The sequence below is a fragment of the Alosa alosa genome, chromosome 22, assembly GCF_017589495.1.
Source record: "Alosa alosa isolate M-15738 ecotype Scorff River chromosome 22, AALO_Geno_1.1, whole genome shotgun sequence".
In the NCBI taxonomy this organism is placed as follows: domain Eukaryota; kingdom Metazoa; phylum Chordata; class Actinopteri; order Clupeiformes; family Clupeidae; genus Alosa; species Alosa alosa.
The window spans coordinates 29,091,702-29,112,728 of NC_063210.1; the positions used below are offsets into that span (position 1 = coordinate 29,091,702).

Consider the following 21,027-nt stretch of genomic DNA (forward strand, 5'->3'; position numbering starts at 1 on the left):
ACGCACACACACATATACACACACATACATACGCACGCACACACATACAGTACACGCACGCACGCACACACACACACACACATATACACACACATACACACGCACGCACACACATACAGTACACGCACGCACGCACAAACACACACATACGCACACACATACACACACGCACACACACACAAGCACACACACACACACACACACAAACCTGTTTCAGAGACTTATAGGCATGTGGGAGTGGTGGCCTGATTGACGATATGACCGATGACATGTGAGAGGACACACACACACGCACACACACACACACAGCTAGCTGTCAGGGGGGTGGAGAGGCTGTTGTGTATGTCAAATGATTGATCTTGAAGCACACCTGATTGACAGGTGTAGCTGGTATCTGTGTGTGTGTGTGTGTGTCTGTCTGTGTAAACATTAAAGAATGTGATGGATGTCATGGCAACAAGACCGGCAGCCTTTCATGACCACAGTACTAACCTAACCCTAACACACACACACACACATTGTGTATACACATAAACACACATTTAACATTATGTATACACATAAATACACACATAACAGTATGTATGAACACATAAATACATATTCATAACATACACAATTACACATACATATTCATAACATACACAATTACATAACAGAATTCCATGTACACAAGAGTACATAATGGGATTTGATTATGGGGACTGAGTTTCGTGTGATTGACTGTGAGAGGCAGGATGGAGACACACACACACTCACACACACACACATACTCACACACACTCACACACACACACACACACACACACACACACACACTCACACACACACACACATACACATACTCACACACACACACACACACACACACACACATACTCACACACTCACACTCACACATACTCACACACACACACACACACACACTCACACTCACACACAGCTGGCAGGGGCGTGGAGACTGGTGTGTGTGTCATAAGCCACACCTGAGATGAGATATTTAAGAGACCCATCATCCCCAGAAACCATTAGATTACCTGCAGCAGACACACACCACTCCGGAGACACAGAGACGCTATACAGAGAGACAGACGACTCCGCAGACACAGAGAGACAGACGACTCCGGACAGACAGACACTACACAGACAGACAGACATTATACAGAGAGACGCATCGGAGATTTAGAGCATGAGTGTGTGGAACGCTGTGTGTGTGATCGTGGTCCTACTCCTCAGAGCCCAAGGTAAGAATTGCTGTGTGTGTGTGTGTATAGTATATGATCTTATTATTGATCTTATTATTGATATTGATCTTATGGTATTGATCTTATATAATATATTATATATTGACTAAGCCCTGTTGGTATCATTTTTATTATAATTATATTTATTAACTAGAAATGCAATTCCAAGGAATTACCAGTGCATGAAAATGCTAAAGTTGTGATGTAAAATATCATGTATAGTTAAAATAGATAATACAGAGATGGTTACTACGGTGATGCTAGGATAGACATGGTGGCTGCATAGCTTAATAAAAGTTGATAGTTTAAAAGTAGACTGTTTAAAAGCTGAATGTAGATAGTTTAGAAGTTGTTGATAGGCAGTAGATAGTTTAAAAGTTGTTGATAGACAGCTAGTTTAATAGATAGTTTAAAAGTAGACCGTTTAAAAGTTGAAGGTAAATAGTTTAAAATTTGTTGACAGGCTGGAAGTTTAATGAATGTTGATATTCAAATAGTTTAATGGCTGTGTATAGGTAGATATTTGACGATAATTGAAAGTTGGAATGGCTCTATAGTTTGCTAGCAGTTATGCTAAGATTTTTAACTATGCTAACCATGCTACTTAGCTAATGTTTTATAGCAGTGCTAGCAATGCTAACATGCTAACCATGCTACTTAGCTAACATTTTCTAGCAGTTTAATGAATGTTGATATTCAAATAGTTTAACCCTTAGAACCCTAAGCTGTTTTTAGGGCATTTTCACTACCTTTATTCATAAGGATTTATTCTGGTCATTGTAAGTGCCACACACACATATTATATATTGTTTTTTTCAGCAGAGTCTAGGCTATCCAGATATGCCATGCCATCTGCCATTTCATGTAGTAGTACTAGCATTGATTTTATTTAGATTTTTAAAGAATTAAAATATAAAAATCATATTATAAAAAATCTTATATTTTGACCAGTATCTCACCACAGCAAGCTCATAGCTCTACATGCATTTCATGTGTGTTTGGGCTGACTGTCCTGAAACGGGCAATATAATTGCCATGTTGGAGGGATACTCTGGGGCTGAGCAATTTACAGAAATATGTGGTGTGTGATTTACGGAAATAAATGCCATTTTTTATTTAGCGATGAAAAATGACCATTCTGGCGCCCATATATTGTGACACAAACTGATCTGACCTGACTTGACCCAAGTTTGCCTGTTAGCATGTGTGACTATGGTGTATGCACTCATGATGATTCTCAACTTTTTACTGCATTGCCATGAACAAAGTAAAGGCAAAAAAGGTGTTTCTTTGTTGAACAAATTGGGATGCAATGTGAGCCTTGAATTGGATGCCATGCAGGAATTTGCTAGGATCTCAAAACCGGATTATGAACATGTTTTGCCATAGAGAAACACACGATGATAGCGTTGGATTATAAACATGCTTTGCCACAAAAACAGACAAAAACGTTATTTTGCTGTCACTTCGTCTGTTTTATAACCCAGAAGGATGTATTTGGTATCAAATGATAGCTCTTTGTCTCCTCTTTCATCTAACATGCGTGGCATATATATCCGATCACGGGTCCGCGAGTAATTACTCCGAGAGTAATGGGTGTGCAGCATTGGTTTGTGTACATGACGTTAATATTTTGCAGTCACTTCGTCTGTTTTTATAAGCCAGAAAGATCGATATCCATGGTACCAATGGGTAGCCCTGTTTCTCCTCTTTCATCTGATATGCTTGCCATATCTATGCGATCCACGGGTTCGCGAGTAATTCAAAACGAGTAATGGGTGCGCAGGTGAACGCAGAGAAGTATAGACTGTAAATATGATGCAATTTGATTTAATTTCATGATTTTTTTTAATTTTCGTACTTGATCGCACAGACAAGTCTCTTTGGAAAGCCCCACTTCTTCTCTGTCATGCAATAAAGGTTTTATCTCGTTGCGATGAACAGTCGCGGAGCAATGTAACAGAGAAGAAAGGGTATGTTTTTTGACGCACTTTGCGTCAATCGGGTTCTAAGGGTTAATGGCTGTGTATAAGTAGATATTTGACGATAACTGAAAGTTGGAATGGCTCTAATGTTTGCTAGCAGTTATGCTAAGATTTTTAACTATGCTAACCATGCTACTTAGCTAATGTTTTATAGCAGTGCTAGCAATGCTAACTATGCTAACCATGCTACTTAGCTAACTTAGCTAAAAATTTCTAGCAGTTTTGATAAGTATGCTAACTATGTTAACCATGTGACTTAGCTAACCTAGCTTATCATTTTTAGTAGTTATGCTAACTATGATAACTATCATGCTAACATGCTAACTATATTAACCATGTTACTTAGCTAACCTAGCTAATCATTTTAGTAGTTATGCTAACTATGCTAACTAACATGCTAACAACGTTAACATGCTAACTATGCTAACCATATGGTTTAGCTAACCTAGCTAATCATTTTAGTAGTTATGCTAACTATGCTAACTAACATGTTAACTATGCTAACCATGTTACTTAGCTAATCATTTTTAGCAGTTTTGCTAAAAATGCTAACTAACATGCTAACTATGCTAACCATGTTACTTAGCTAATCATTTTTAGCAGTTTTGCTAAAAAATGCTAACAATGTTAGCAATGCTAACTAGCTACAGTGGGTAGGAGTCATAGTTGATGACAAGTAACAGTTACAATGGCTGAACCGTTAAAAAGTTCAGTAGTTTATAGGGTTAAATTGTTTAACAGTGAAATGTTGTAGTGAGGACTTTTATTTTGAAACAGTTTTTGGCAGAGGAAGCAGTTGAACAGGATGTGTAGTCTTAATAGGGCCAGTTTGTATGCTTAAAGCCTGAGACTGGCAGTTGATCCAGGTGGCCTGAACACCTGCCATAGGATTCTAATTGCTTAACGGCCGTATTGTGATGTCAATGTCGGCAATGTTAAGTCTATGGGGATTTTTAAAAAGTTTTTCTTTAATAGTTTAAAAAGTATAAAAGTTTCAAAGTTGAAAAGACATAGCAGCTTCGTCCGTTTGAATACCTACATTACAAAGTTTGAATGAAGTTTCTAAGTTAAACTGTTCAAGAGAAATAGCGTACGGAAAAAGTGGTAAGCGGAATAATAATAATAAGAAGAAGAAGTTGCCTAGGAAGAACAGTACAGTGCATTTTCATGCACTGTAATTATAATTTGTATAAAGGTTTCTCATTTAATGTAATGTTAAGTGTAACCATGGTAACCATGCATATGGGCTATGATGGAAGCCTCCCTCTGTGTGTAGTGTACCCATGGTAACCATGCATTTGGGCTCTGTGTGTAGTGTAACCATGGTAACCATGCATATGGGCTATGATGGAGGCCGCCCTCTGTGCAAACGTCCAGAGAGTGAGAGGACTGTTTGTTGTAACTGGACATCGCTGCTGCATATGGGCTATGATGGAAGCCTCCCTCTGTGTGTAGTGTACCCATGGTAACCATGCATATGGGCTATGATGGAGGCCGCCCTCTGTGTGTAGTGTAACCATGGTAACCATGCATATGGGCTATGATGGAAGCCTCCCTCTGTGTGTAGTGTACCCATGGTAACCATGCATATGGGCTATGATGGAGGCCGCCCCCTGTGTGTAGTGTAACTATGGTAACCATGCATATGGGCTATGTTGAAAGCCGCCCCCTGTGTGTAGTGTAACCATGGTAACCATGCATATGGGCTATGATGGAGGCCGCCCCCTGTGTGTAGTGTAACCATGGTAACCATGCATATGGGCTATGTTGAAAGCCACCCTCTGTGTGTAGTGTAACCATGGTAACCATGCATATGGGCTATGATGGAGGCCGCCCCCTGAGTGTAGTGTACCCATGGTAACCATCGCCCAAACGTCCAGAGAGTGAGAGGACATCGCTGCTGTGTCCTGCGCCATGTTGTACCTGAAGACCCCCCCGTGGAGTTGTGTCTGATTATCCCCCCCCGTGCATCCCAGGGAGACAATCATAGCCTAGGCCATCAGAAGGGTTAAGGGCTCTTGTAACATCCTTATCTCTGTTAATACTAACTGGATGGATGGATCATTGTTGTGGGGAAGTATCTTGTGATTTTCCATGTGAGTGTGTTAAGGGTATAAGAACCCACAGATGTGTGGGATTGTTACTTGACATTTAGCTTGGGTAACATTCTCCCAGTGTGGAGAATAAAGCTGCATCTCACACTTGAAGTTGTCTTGAAGTAATTTTGACCACAGCAGCGCACGTTTCACTGTGAAGCCTTCACGGTGCCTGGGCACAGCATGCCGCATGAGCCAACTGGACATCTCAGCTGTGTCCTGCGTGATGATGTGGGTCATTAAGCAGCTGCTGTGTCCTGCGTGATGATGTGGGTCATTAAGCAGCTGCTGTGTCTTATGTGATGATGTGGGTCATTAAGCAGCTGCTGTGTCTTATGTGATGATGTGGGTCATTAAGCAGCTGCTGTGTCTTATGTGATGATGTGGGTCATTAAGTAGCTGCTGTGTCCTGCGTGATGATGTGGGTCATTAAGCAGCTGCTGTGTCTTATGTGATGATGTGGGTCATTAAGCAGCTGCTGTGTCTTACGTGATGATGTGGGTCATTAAGCAGCTGCTGTGTCCTGCGTGATGGTGTGGGTCATTAAGCACACACGTTACATTATGTTTACACATAAACACATACATAACATTATGTATACAAATAAACACATACATTGCGGTACATTATGTTTACACATAAACACACACAAAACATTATACACATAAACACATACATAACATTATGTATACAAAAATGTATGTATTCATTAACACAGTACATAATGTAATTTGGTAATAAGGACTAGGTTTAATCTGATTGTAAGGGCTGAGTTTAGTTTGATTTGATTATAAGGACTGGGTTTAGTGTGATTATGAGGACTGGGTTTAGTGTGCTTATGAGGACTGGGTTTAGTGTGTTTAGTGTGATTAAGAGGACTGAGTTTAGTGTGATTATGAGGACTGAGTGTGATTATGAGGGTTTAGTGTGATTATGAGGACTGAGTGTGATTATAAGGACTGGGTTTAGTGTGATTATGAGGACTGGGGTGATTATGAGGACTGGGTTTAGTGTGATTATGAGGACTGGGTTTAGAGTCCAACTGGCTGGTGTGTAGTTGTGGGCTGAAGCTGCAGACACGTCCTTGATCTGCCTCAGGGAAACTCAGATTTAATGTATAACTGACAAAGCCGCTGTATAACTGACATAGCCGCTGTGTAACTGACATAGCCGCTGTATAACTGATATAACTGACATAGACGCTCCTGCACATTATGCAGTTTTATAACATCAGGTTGCTTCTTATTTCTTAGAAAGATGCTGCTTCTTTTGATTTTTCTTCTTTTTAGTGCTGTAGTGGGGTTGTGCGAGAGTGTGTGTGTGTGAGAGAGTGTGTGTGTCAGATTAGACCCTGAGAGTGTGGGAGAAACTGCAGATTGAGGGAGCGTTGATGATGTCATCAGAGGACATGATTAAGCAAGATGGGGCATGTCAAACGGGCAGGACAATGTGTGTGTGTGTGTGTGCGAGAATGACATAACATGAAGTGTCTTTGTTAGAAAAGTAGAAGGGTTAATCTCATGTCCACCCTGCAATTTATCTTGACCTTACACACACATACACACACACCAGTGTTGTCCTATGAATCAGGGGTGTGTCTGATTGAACCCACCTGTGCTGGAATTTTGTGATTCATCTTGAAGCACACCTGAGGGACAGGTGTATCTGATATCTCTGTGTGAGTGTATCTGTGTGTGTAAACATTAAAGGATGTGATGGACGTCTTGGCAAGAAGCCAAGCAGCGTAGCCCCCCCCCCCCCCCCCCCACCACACACACACACACACACACAGCCACACCCACTGTCTTACTGTCTTCCCCATGTAATCCTCTTCTCTTTTTTACAGATACTTCAGCACAATTGGATGGTGAGAGTGCATTCATTATTATAACACTGTTTACAAATAAACACACACATGACATTATACACATAAACACACACATAGATAGATAGATAGATAGATAGATAGATACTTTATTGATCCCCAAGGGGAAATTCAAGATAATCACATAACATTATGTTTACAAATAAACACACATATGACATTGTGTTTACACATAAACACATACATGACATTATACACATAAACACATACATAACATTACACACATAAACACACACGTTACATTATGTTTACACATAAACACATACATAACATTATGTATACAAATAAACACATACATTGCTGTACATTATGTTTACACATAAACACACACAAAACATTATACACATAAACACATACATAACATTATGTATACAATAATGTATGTATTCATGAACACAATACATAATGTACATAATTTGGTAATAAGAACTAGGTTTAATCTGATTGTAAGGACTGAGTTTAGTTTGATTTGATTATAAGGACTGAGTTTAGTGTGATTATGAGGACTGAGTTTAGTGTGATTATGAGGACTGTGTTTAGTGTGATTATGAGGACTGGGTTTAGTATGATTATGAGGACTCTGGGTTTAGTATGATTTGATTATGAGGACTGGGAGGACTGAGTTTAGTGTGATTATGAGGACTGAGTTTAGTGTGATTATGAGGACTGAGTGTGATTATGAGGGTTTAGTGTGATTATGAGGACTGGGTTTAGTGTGATTATGAGGACTGAGTGTGATTATGAGGACTGGGTTTAGTGTGATTATGAGGACTGAGTGCGATTATGAGAACTGGGTTTAGTGTGATTATGAGGACTGTGATTAGTGATTATGAGGACTGTGTGATTATGAGGACTGAGTGTGATTATGAGGGTTTAGTGTGATTATGAGGACTGGGTTTAGTGTGATTATGAGGACTGAGTGCGATTATGAGAACTGGGTTTAGTGTGATTATGAGGACTGAGTGTGATTATGAGGGTTTAGTGTGATTATGAGGACTGGGTTTAGTGTGATTATGAGGACTGAGTGTGATTATGAGGACTGGGTTTAGTGTGATTATGAGGACTGAGTGTGATTATGAGGACTGGGTTTAGTGTGATTATGAGGACTGAGTGTGATTGTGAGGACTGGGTTTAGTGTGATTATGAGGACTGGGTGTGATTATGAGAACTGGGTTTAGTGTGATTATGAGGACTGGGTGTGATTATGAGGACTGGGTTTAGTGTGATTATGAGGACTGAGTGTGATTGTGAGGACTGGGTTTAGTGTGATTATGAGGACTGAGTGTGATTATGAGGACTGAGTGTGATTATGAGGACTGAGTGTGATTATGAGGACTGAGTGCGATTATGAGGACTGGGTTTAGTGTGATTATGAGGACTGAGTGTGATTATGAGGACTGGGTTTAGTGTGATTATGAGGACTGAGTGTGATTATGAGGACTGGGTTTAGTGTGATTATGAGGACTGGGTGTGATTATGAGGACTGGGTTTAGTGTGCCCACTGACGCTCCTCTCTCCTTGTGTCCAGTGTGTGGGCAGGCGACCCTCAACACGCGCATTGTGGGCGGGCAGGACGCACCAGAGGGGGCGTGGCCATGGCAGGCCAGTCTGACACGTGACAGAAGACACTTCTGCGGAGGTGCTCTCATCAACAAGGAATGGCTTCTGACCGCCGCCCACTGCCTCAACGAGTAAGTCTCAGCGCCACTCACTATACAACACTAAGGTTAAACTATTTATCAATTTCTTTTTTTAAAGTATATTTTTTTGGGCTTTTATGCCTTTAATGATAGTGGAGAGTGACAATATAACTCAATACACCCCAATGTAACTCACTACACCACAATATAACTCACTACAATATAACTCACTACACCCCAATATAACTCACTACCCAAATAACTCACTACTAGGGTTGGGTATCGTTTGGGTTTTATCCGATACCGGTGCTAAATCGATACTTTTAAAACGGTGCCGGTGCCAAAACGGTGCTTGAACCGGTACTTTGTTTTTAAAATGTTTTAAATTAAAATGGTCTAAAGCATGAATTGCTTTTTTTTATTGATAAGACAAATTTGAACATGAAATTGAACTGTTATATTCAATTTACTATTAATATCTCATTGCTCCTACGAATAATACATTTAAATGTTTTAACAGCTTGCACACACAATGGTAAGCTCTGTTTTCAAGTTTACCCAGTGTAGGTGGTTTGCCATAAGGTATGTTAAAACCGCTTGCCATAGAACTGCCAGGTCATGGACATAACGGCATTTGCAAGCAAGCTAATCTAACAGGGACTCTACTTTCCAGTTAATTCAGTGTGTTCCCAAATGCTTCAAGAAATTTCATGTCTTAACCCATAACATGCAGTAGTTTTGAACATGTTAGGCTACAAGTGTTTAGATTCCCAGAGCTAGAGTTTAATTAGCGATAACGTACAGAGATAGTTTTGTGACATCAGGTATGTAACCTACATATTTATGTTTTTGCCAGCTAACTTTTAACATGATCTTCATATTCATTGTGATGCTATATGGGCCTCATGCACATGAAAGATTAATATCATGCCATTATGTTGTTTAGAACACACCGTGAAATAACACCTTACAACTTTGCTGATAACATTTCAAAATAAATGCCAGTTAGCGCATTAGCAAGGATATTGTGTAACTTATAGGCTACTTTTGATGTTGTTTCATAGCCTTTTGCTTGTGTGTAGTTAGGCCCACTGCTAGATTTTGACAGGAGCTCGCGATATCACGCAAGATGTCAAACACTGTCCACTCGCCTATGTGGTGCACCCCTCTGGTTTATACATCCAGTGTTTATGCTAGCTAACTGTATCTGGATGTGTTGCTATCAGAGCAAGACGTTAGAGATGGCGCATGACATGCAGTGATGCCTCGTATATATATATATATATATATTTATATAAATAATAAAAAAAAAACGCTATTTAAGCACCGAAATGAGGCACCGAAATCCACGTTGTTATTCGATGCAGTTACTACCGTTTGCGTCGGCACCGGTGCCATATTAGAACCGTGTTCTATCCCATCTCCCTTGTCATCCCCCCCAATACACACACCAAGACCCCTGGCAGTTGGGTTAGCCCCTTGAGCCGTGGATCTGCCCAAGGTTTCTTCCTTAGGGAGTTTTTCCTTGCCCCTGTTGCTCTTGGGTGATCCTTGTTGGTGCCCCCATCCCAATCCTCCCCCACCTTTGTTATGCACCCCTTGCCACTTAATCTACTAAACCCCTCTTCTACTGCACTTTTTACCCCCCCCCCCAATAAATGCACAAATAGGCTGACACCAGACATAATTTCACTGCATTTCTTACATCCAGTAACTATATGCATGTGACAATAAACTTCCTTGTATCATTGTTTCGGTGCCCAACCCTACTCACTACACCCTAATATAACTCACTACACCCTAATATAACTCACTACACCAATATAACTCACTACACCCCAATATAACTCACTACACCAACATAACTCACTACACCCCAATATAACTCAGTACAATATAACTCACTACACCAATATAACTCACTACACCAATATAGCTCACTACACCCCAATATAACTCACTACACCCCAATATAACTCAGTACAATATAACTCCCTACACCAATATAACTCACTACACCCCAATATAACTCAGTACACCACAACATCACTCACTACACCACAATATAGCTCAGTACAATATAACTCACTACACCACAATATAACTCACTACACCCCAACATCACTCACTACACCCCAATATAACTCACTACACCGCAATATAACTCACTACAACATAACTCACTACACCCCAGTGTACACCCCAACATAACTCACTACAATAATATAGCTGCAATGAGGGGGCCAAGCAGATAGGCCGGAGTAACCATGGCAACGAAATGCTGTTAGCTCAATGCTGCAATCAGACGTATGGCCATAAGCTGTCAAAGCAAGTTTCACGTCTAGCACGTCAAAAGTTACAAGGCAAAATGCATTTTTGCTAATTGCAGTGACCCTAGAGGTCAAAGGTCACAAAATTTCTTCGGCATTCACCTGATGGGGTCATGAGTCCATGAGTCCAAGTTTGGTTTTGATACATGAAACGATTGCTGAGATATGAGCTCACTTCCTGTGTGGCGGCTTCGCCACAAATTTCGATTGGATGTGAAATAAATGAAGTGACAAGGCATGGTCTGAAGATGGTCTGTACCAATTTTGGTGAAGATCAGATGAAATTTGTGACCTGTGCGAAATTGTTGGTGTTTTTGATCAAATCACATATGGCGGCCGAATAAATTATATTGATGTGACAAGTTCCCCTCAGTTGACCTAAGGACCTTTCACAGTATTACCAGACACCACTAGTACAATTTAATTCTAAGCACAGCAGCAGCTACAGGCCAAAAGGCATGTTTGTGAATTACAGCGCCCCCTAGAGGTCAAAGGTCACCAAATTTCTTGAGGGTCCTCCTGATGGGGTCATGAGTCAATGTACCAAACCAGTTTGGTTTTGATACATGCAAGGGTTGCTGAGATATGAGCTCACTTCCTGTTTAGTGCTTCACCTTAAAATTTTGATTGGCTTTTACGGGCTGACGGTAATACTTCCAAAGACAAAAAGTGATAACTTTTGTGAGGCTTGGTCTGAAGATGATCTGTGTCAAATTTGGTGGGAATCAGAGAAAGTATGTGACCCCTGATACATTTTAAGTGTTTTTGATGAAATCCAAAATGGCGGAAAATCCATCATGGTGGAAAATGACATCATAGGGTGCGTTGAACTCGGCTTGGTTCAAGGATTCCAACAATACCTGACTTTTGAAAATCGGACCAACAGGTCAAAAGTTACGTGCATGAACGCATGTCCAACTTTGGCCTGTTGGTGGCGCTAGAGGGTTCGAGTTGCCGACATGAAACTTGGTGACATGAATCATGGGACCGTCCCCAATCAGTGTACCAAATTTCCCAACTTTTTACCATATGGTTCTATGGGCTGCCATAGACTCCCATTGCATATAATAATAATAATAATAATAATAATAATAATAGGAAAACGTAGAAACACAATGAGGTCCTCGCAGCTTCGCTGCTTGGCCCCCAATAACTCACTACACCACAATATAACTCACTACACCCCATAATAACTCAATAATGTGTGTGTGTTTCGTTGTCTCTATAGCAACAGTGCCACGTCAGGTCTGCAGGTGATCCTGGGGATGCATAACCAATCGACTTCGAGCTCCGATGTGGTGGTGCGAGACGTGGCGAAGGTGATCCTCCACCCGAACTACAACCACACCACCAGCACCAACGACATCGCACTGCTCCGGCTGGCCTCCTCCGTCACCTTCTCCACCCGCGTTCGTCCCGCATGCCTGGCCGCTCAGGACAGCACTGTCAGCGTCGGATCCCGGACCTGGGTCGCAGGGTGGGGCAGCATCAGGATGGGAGGTGAGCACACACACACCAGCGCACACACACACACAAACATGCACACACAATTACTTATACACTTACCACACACACACACACTCTACATACATACACACACACACTACATACATACACAAACACACACACACACTCTACATACACACACACACACACACACACACTACATACACAAACACACACACACACTACATACATACATACACAAACACTCTACATACACACACACACACACACCACATCATAGCTATACACTTCACTGTCCTCTCTGATGGTTTAATTCACCTGCAAACACATTGGACATTATTTGTTGTTGTGAAACAATATTTGAAGTGTCATGTGCTTTTAATCTAAAATGTGTGTGTGTGTGTGTCCAGAGCCACTGCCCGCTCCAGGAACCCTGCAGGAGGTGGAGGTTCCCGTGGTGTCCAACGCTGACTGCAAGACGGCCTATAAGGGCTACCAGATCATCATCAACAATGACATGATCTGCGCTGGATACCTGGGAGAGGGAGGGAAGGACGCCTGCCAGGTAAGAACACACACACACACTCATACACTCTACACACACTGACACACTCTACACACACACACTCATACACACACACTCTACACACACTCATACACACACTCACACACACACTGACACACTCTACACACACACACACACACACACACTCATACACACACACATACACTCTACACACACACACTGACACACTCTACACACACACACTCATACACTCTACACACACACACTCATACACACACTCATACACTCTGCAAACACACACTCTACACATGACCACTGGGACAGGGTGTGTGTGTGTGTGTGTGCTAATGTATGTGTGTGTGTGTGTGTGTGTTTCAGGGCGACTCAGGCGGTGCTATGGTCATTAAGCAGGGTTCCGTGTGGGTGGGGCTGGGGGTGGTCAGCTTCGGCATCGGCTGCGCGGAGGCCCGGCACCCTGGTGTGTACGTGCGCGTGTCTCAGTACCAGACCTGGATCAACTCGCACATCGCCACTGACCAGCCCGGATACGTCCCGATGACCAGCATCACCGTCCAGACCAGCGCCGGCTCCAGCCTGGCCACGCCCCTCCTACACACACTGCCCCTCCTCCTCACTCTCCCACTACTCCACTGATTGGACGGGGCATCTCTCCCCAAGCCACGCCCCTCACACCGACCACGCCCCTCCTACACACACTGCCCCTACTGGCCACGCCCCTCCTCCTCACTCTCCCACTCCTCCACTGATTGGACGGGGCATCTCCCCAAGCCACGCCCCCTCATAATGGGCAGAGCTTCTCTACTCAGGCCACTCCTCCAAATGAAGGATAGATAGATAGATAGATAGATAGAGATAGTTACAGGAAGGAAGCAACAGAGAGGATTAAAAGCATGATCTTCCTGAAATGTAAACACAGGAAACATAAATAAAGACGTATGTTTATGCATGTGTATGAAGTAAATTCTCGGGAATATGGAATTCTGGGTAATGTAGTCTCTCAGAACAGAGGCTGTCATGTTTACACAATGTTTAGTTTCTGATCTTTTATTTAAATATTTATATATGAACTGTTGATGCTAATTTATTTACTTGTATGTTTTATTTGGGAAAGTCTGAAGTCTGATTTCATGAAAATCCTTATGTGTGACACAGAATGTAGGATGTAAAGTCCTTTACAGGGAAACTGAAGACAATGAATGTATCTGTACCCGACTAGTAAACAAATTCACCCTGTGAACCTGAAGAGAATGAATGTATGAATTGTGTATATTAAAGTCCCTACTGGGCTTTCTCTTCCACATCTGTCTCTTGAGTTGTGGTTTTGGGTTCGTATTGTCTATTTACAGATTTCAAAATCAATGACTTGTCTGCTAATAGTGGTTTCAGCAGAAAAATGTATTCCCTTTCACTATAATCTTTAAAGGGTGTTTTCTCAAAATTTCGTGCACTGTGGAGGAGAAATATCCATGTCAGTAACACCTAAATAAATTTTTCATTACATATTTCTTCCTATCTATATCTTGTGTTTGATTAGGGAGGAGTTATGTTGATATATTGTCAATAGCCTGATATTTTCTACATTTTCACCAAAACATCTGACTCTAAATAGTATTGTGTAATGTATGGGATGATAGAGAAACATAACCACAGTCCCTTCTTTAATTGTGTCTTTCTGTATTGTCTCAACATAATGAAACTAGAAAATGCAATTCCAGGGAATTACCATTGCATGTAAATGCAAAAAAGCTGCTGTGTATAACATTAAATTACTTACAGTATGATTATTCAGATTACATAGACGTGTCCAGTATTCTTGAAAACCAGACAGAGTATATGACAGTCTGTAAAAATAAATTGTTAATTCAATATTGACCAACATTCTTTGTTTTAATACAACAGAATGATACTCAGAATACACTAATGAACACTTAACAACCAATGTAGCAATGCTAAGCTTGAAGTAAAAAAAAAAAAAAAAAAAAAAAAAAAATCACAGTTGTGTGTGTATATATATACAGAACTTGATAATGCCAATCATATTATCCTAAGACAGATCTATTTATCAGGATGGACCATTCTGATATTAAGCATCTTGATAACCAACTACACTATATCTTAGAGCTTAGTTCTGTTATCCACATTTTTTCTACAAATTACGATGTAGGCCTACTTTAGGATGTAGCCTACAAAAGTGGTTCTTAAACTTTTTGTCTGGCGACCCCACAAAAAAGTATGGCGAGGTCTGGCGACCCCACTTTCCCCAAACCCATTCTAAGTCCTTACTCAAATACCCCCTCAAATGTTAACAACTAAATCAAGCAAAAACTAGAAAGCAAAGTCATTTTGTTTTATTTACTCCATATGAACAAGAACCGAGAAAACCAAACAATCACGATTAAACAAGTGTAGGCTGCCGCCATATCAGATCAAAGCTGTATGTCGTGAAGCCTTACACACAAGCACGCACACACACACATACCAGCATTAGGCCTACAGCGTTACATTAATTATATTTATGGCGATAACAATAAAAGTATTTTTTCAATGGGAAGGGTGGGCATGCTTCCGTGAACATAGCAAGTTAATTCTAGGAGGAATGCTGCATACGGCGACACGGAGATTTTCCTCCCGATTGCTGAGCCGACATTATTTTGAGAAGTCGTTTCATTTTTGACAAGTTTTAAGCTCTCATTAAGCCAGAACATGCGCCGCCAAATCACACATTGTGGGTGGTCGAGGTTATCTTTAACTTGGCAAGTGGATGCATATTTCAGAAATTCTTTCTGATAAAGCCGGCCTTACCGTTTGTTCTTTTATTCTCACGGCCGTTAGACTTGTCCCATCTGAGGATCACGGAGGAGTAGACCTTACTGGTAGATGGCACTTCCGAAGCTTTTGTTCAATTTTTTTAAGCAGCCACCTGTCCATTTTGGCTAGTAGGCTACCTATGTCTTGTTTTGTTTTACTTAAAATAGCGGGAACAAGTTGAGTTTGCGTAGTGGGAGAAGATTGTTTCTATCAGCGGCCCAGTAGCCCATAGGCTGAACCAGATCTCGTTGAAAGACGAAAACATTTCACTCTCTTCTCTTAACTGCGTGTAAATAAGAAAAAGGCAGAAAAGGCCAATATTATTTTCCTTTGTTTCACCTAATAATAATTTCAGACCGAATACAGAAAATAATTGGCGACCCCACAGAAGTTTTTGGCGACCCCTGGTTTAAGAATCACTGGCCTACAACAACTGGGAATTTTTAATTTAATTTATAGGCCAGAATAATGCAGAAATGAGTAGCCTAGGCCAAGTAAACACACTCTGTAGCTATGTTGACAGCACAAACGTTATACCTCAACTTCTGTAGTGTGTTTTAACAATACTTTGGTCATATGGTCCGTTTTCAAACAGTAAGGTTTTCATCAGGTCCCTTTCCACAGGTTATCAAGAGCCAGATAGTATAACGCTAGTTAAAACGCTACTGGTTAGTGAGCAAATGTAACGTTAACGTCAGTGCTCAGCTGGGAGCGACGTTAAGTTTGAATGTAATAAGCTAACGTTATCGAAACCTACAGCTAACCGGTCAATTTAAAGTGACGACTTATTAATGTTGATTAGGTGGGTTTCATAACTTTCCTTACATGGGCAGCCGTGGCCTACTGGTTAGCACTTCGGACCTGTAACCGGAGGGTTGCCGGTTCGAACCCCGACCAGTAGGCATGGCTGAACTGCCATTGAGCAAGGCACCCTCACTGCTCCCCGAGCAAGGCACCCTCACTGCTCCCCGAGCGCCGCTGTTGATGCAGGCAGCTCACTGCGCCGGGATTAGTGTGTGCTTCACCTCACTGTGTGTACACTGTGTGCTGTGTGTGTTTCACTAATTCACGGATTGGGTTAAATGCAGAGACCAAATTTCCCTCATGGGATCAAAAGAGTATATATACTAAACTATACATAATAAATATCAACGGATAGGATAAGTGCTAACGTTAACTATTCCCCTAACGTTAGAACTAGCCTACCGAGTTTGGCTACTTGTGTACATACACAACCTATAGTAGAATGCTACATAACATAATGTTTGACGACATAAATGAGTCAAATACCAAAAATCGGACCACTTACCTTGTCTGTAGTTAGAGAAATGTGCCACTGGAGGAGAGTTTTACAAGCAAGTAAAGCATCACGGCAGGCCAAAACGTTCAGAAGATTCACAGCTCCAGTGATAGAAAGATTGCAGTGGACCAGCTGTTGATTGCTTTCAGGTGCAGGTCACGTCATAATGCTAAAAGTTGCCGCCACGGCGGTCAATGTTAAGTCTATGGGATTTTATTGTAAATATCTCAAAAAGTATAAAGTTCACAAATATGAAAAATACATTGTACGATTGTCCGTTACAAGAGCTTTGTAGGAGTCTTTGAATGAGGTCAGACGATTCAGCGGTTTCAGTCGCATTAAACGTTGAATTTGCTCGGAAGAAGAAGAATAATAAGAACAGTGATAATAGTCCATTTACATGCAATCAGGGGCGCAGGAGACGTCTCTTCAGCACTGCGTGGGACATATCCCCCACGTCCCCCGTGCCTCCTGCGCCCCTGCATGCAATGCAATAATGCGTTTTTAATCTGGCTTCATTCAATTTTTAGATTGTGTGTTTTGTAATATGCAAATTATGGTATATTTTATGAATAAATGCCTAATTTGCATATATAAACATACAATCTCAAAAACGTAATTCATTTTTTCTTTGGTTTAATGTCACTAATCAACTGGAGAAGTTTCATAGTGATAACTATTAATTGAAAAATTTCCCCATTCTACTCAATTTATTTAAAGTTTTTTTTTTTTTGGCCTTTAAATCTCGAAAAAATATATGTTCCACTCCATCTACGGCGGTAGACTTTTAGCATATGATTCAGGAGGGTATTGGAACCAATAAAAACTGAGACATTTCTGTTGCAAATTATTGTCTTTTTGGGCTAGATTGACTGTCCTATTGTTGCCCCTGTCAAGGTTGCCATGGTCGTGGACACCTCAACAGGCACAGGCAAGGAGGCATCGGGCGGGCCGGTGGGGGGGGGTTAGATGGTTGGTTGTCACCGGGGTGCAGAGCTGGAGTTCAGTAGGGTGACAGCGGCAGGAAAGAAGCTTCCTCTGAACCTGCTGGTTCGGGTGCGGAGAGACCTGTAACGCCTCCCGGAGGGGAGTGGGGTGAACAGTCTGGCCTCGATGGAGGGAAGTGAGGAACCGGTGATGCGTTGGGCAGGTTTCACCACCCTCTGCAGTGCTTTCCGGTCGTGGGCAGAGCAGTTGCCATACCAAACTGTGACACAGTTGGTGAGGATGCTCTCGATGGTGCAGCGGTAGAAGTTGACCAGGTTTTTTCTATATATTTATTATTGTATTTATCTTTTTAATATAGTGTTTTTATAGTGTTGGCTCAGAGCACCGCACAAGAATTCCAATGTGTCTGAACTGCTGGTTTGTGCACAAATGGCAAATAAAGAACCTTGACCTTGATCTGAGGAGACAGGTGGACTTGACCTTTGACCTGAGGAGACAGGTGGACTTGACCTTTGACCTGAGGAGACAGGTGGACTTACTTAAGTCTCCTCAGAATGAAGAGACGCTGATATTGGGTTATTTGGTATCTTACAATTGACCAGTACATACATACAAACATACATTATATGTGAAACATACGTCCTCGCGGTATTTGATAAGGGATGTCATTGGTAGGCTGACATTATTAAGAAGGGCTTTCTGCTCTTGTTTACGTAAAAGTTTTAGGCTCAATAAAGATAAGCTACTCTGCATGTTAGGCGACGACAATACGACAAACAGATGTACATTACATAAACACATACTGTAACTTAACAAGATATCACATTGACTTGGCTTCCACAAAAACAACATAACAATAACAGAAAGGCTAAGGATGATTTGCTGACAGAGGGGAGGACCTGCGTGCCACCCATCGCCCCAGGCCCCCAGCATATGCACACATCCCCCACTACCACGACCAACCACACCTCGCCCCCAGACCTTCACCCAACACACCACTCTTGACCTAAATATGTACAGTATGTGAATGGCTAGGTTGAGAGCTCTATCTAGAATGTAGCATTAAAAGAAGTGGGCATGCATGGTGAATATCTGTCAGGATTTCCCCATGCACACCACACTTACCCCGTGTAAGATGTATGCCTCAACAATGTGTGCATTAAAATAAGTGAGGCATGCAGATAGACACCTGATGAGGCATCTACCTGCACTCCACTCTTACCCTAGCCTGTTTTGTAGTTTTTGTTTATGTATGTCACCTAACATGTAGTGCGATTAAAAGAGAGTAAAGCGCGGCTGTGTGCTTCCAGGACAACAAGGCGGTACATGAGCTGCATGAGGAGGGTGCACACGGGGGCCCAGGGCCAATAGATAACCCACAGGACCCAACCAATGCCAAAACCACACAGCGACCAGCCAGGACCGAAGTCTCCCAAGCCATCCAATGGGGCCCCGCAGAATAACGATGGGAGAGGCAGAGAGAAAAGAGTGAAATTAGTAAAGTTATCAGAGAATGTAAATAAAAGGGGAGGGAAAGAAGGGGATGCTATTTTATATTATTTATACTTACTACTACTACTAATACTACTACTACTACTACTACTACTACTACTACTACTACTACTAATAATAATAACAACAATAATAGTTCCAGCTACCCTCCCCTGCCTAGTGTTCGATGATATGTGTATCTGTTGATGAAGTGTATTATGATGGTGTGGAGATGGAACTCAGGCAAAGAGGGTCAGGACTGTAAGTAGGTGATAAAGGGGTACCAAGGAGAGGTTGTATCCTGAGTATTGATTAAGTTTGTAGTTGATAGGTTTTCTAATGATATATAGTCTGTTAACAAGTTTTTCCAATGAGTGATGTGAGCTTTTTTCTTAGATTTCCAGTTCATGAGGATAGTTTTCTTTGCGATAGTCAGCGCTACCAGCAGTGTTTTATTGCAGGAGTTGCTTAAATTGACTGTGGATGTATCACCAAGTATGCATAAGGAAGGGGATGCTGGGATGTGACAGCCAAAGATGGAAGAGATTTTTGTGACTCACCCAGAAGTGGTTGATTGGAGTGCAATGCCAAACCACATGAATGTATGTATCTGGGTTATTTTGTGTGCAGTGAGTGCAAAGATCCAAGCCAAACCCCATTTTAGCCAATTTATGTGCAGTGAAGTGGAATCTGTGAAGAACCTTGTATTAGTTGTAGATTACTATTTTTTGTCATGAGGTAGATGTTTTTGCACATTTTGGTCCAGAAGTCGGCACCGGGAGTAATTGATAAGTCTGATTCCCATTTGTGATATGGCAGGCCAATTGTTTTTTTTTTCTGAACGAGATATCATTTTGTAAATTTGGGAGAGTATTTTTTGGGAGAGGGAATATTAAGCAGCTCTGAGATTGGTGGGGAAATGTCAAGGTTAGCTGTCTGGATGTTAATTTGTCCTAGGATAGATGATTTAATTTGCAGGTATTGTAAGAAGTGTTTACTCGATGCCGCGGCTTCTGGACCAAACAGGAAAATGAGGCCAGATTATTGTCTTGAAGAATGTGTTGAAGGTGAGTGATGCCCTTCCCATCCATGTGTGAAAGTTAAGTGTTTTTTATTGACGGTGAAATCTGGGTTATTCCAAATCAAAAGCGAATTGATGGTGCTATAGGTGAATCAGTGATGTGGTAGAATCTTCACCAGGCTGTCAGAGTAGCTGAAATTGTTGGGGCTTTGAAGGATGGATGTTTTTTGACCGACTGACTGCAGAAAGGGAGATCTGAGATTTT

General features: G+C 41.5%; 1 protein-coding gene across 1 annotated transcript; it reads left to right on the forward strand.

Moving 5' to 3' along the window:
• The first annotated feature begins 1,068 nt into the window (after window positions 1-1,068).
• LOC125287254 (serine protease 33-like) lies at window positions 1,069-14,492 on the forward strand. The gene is made up of 6 exons (XM_048232823.1): window positions 1,069-1,244; window positions 7,172-7,192; window positions 8,739-8,901; window positions 12,409-12,680; window positions 13,058-13,212; window positions 13,552-14,492. Exons 1-6 carry the CDS (start codon window positions 1,190-1,192, stop codon window positions 13,825-13,827), a joined length of 942 nt encoding a protein of 313 aa, XP_048088780.1. The 5' UTR covers window positions 1,069-1,189; the 3' UTR covers window positions 13,828-14,492.
• The last annotated feature ends 6,535 nt before the right edge of the window (window positions 14,493-21,027 follow it).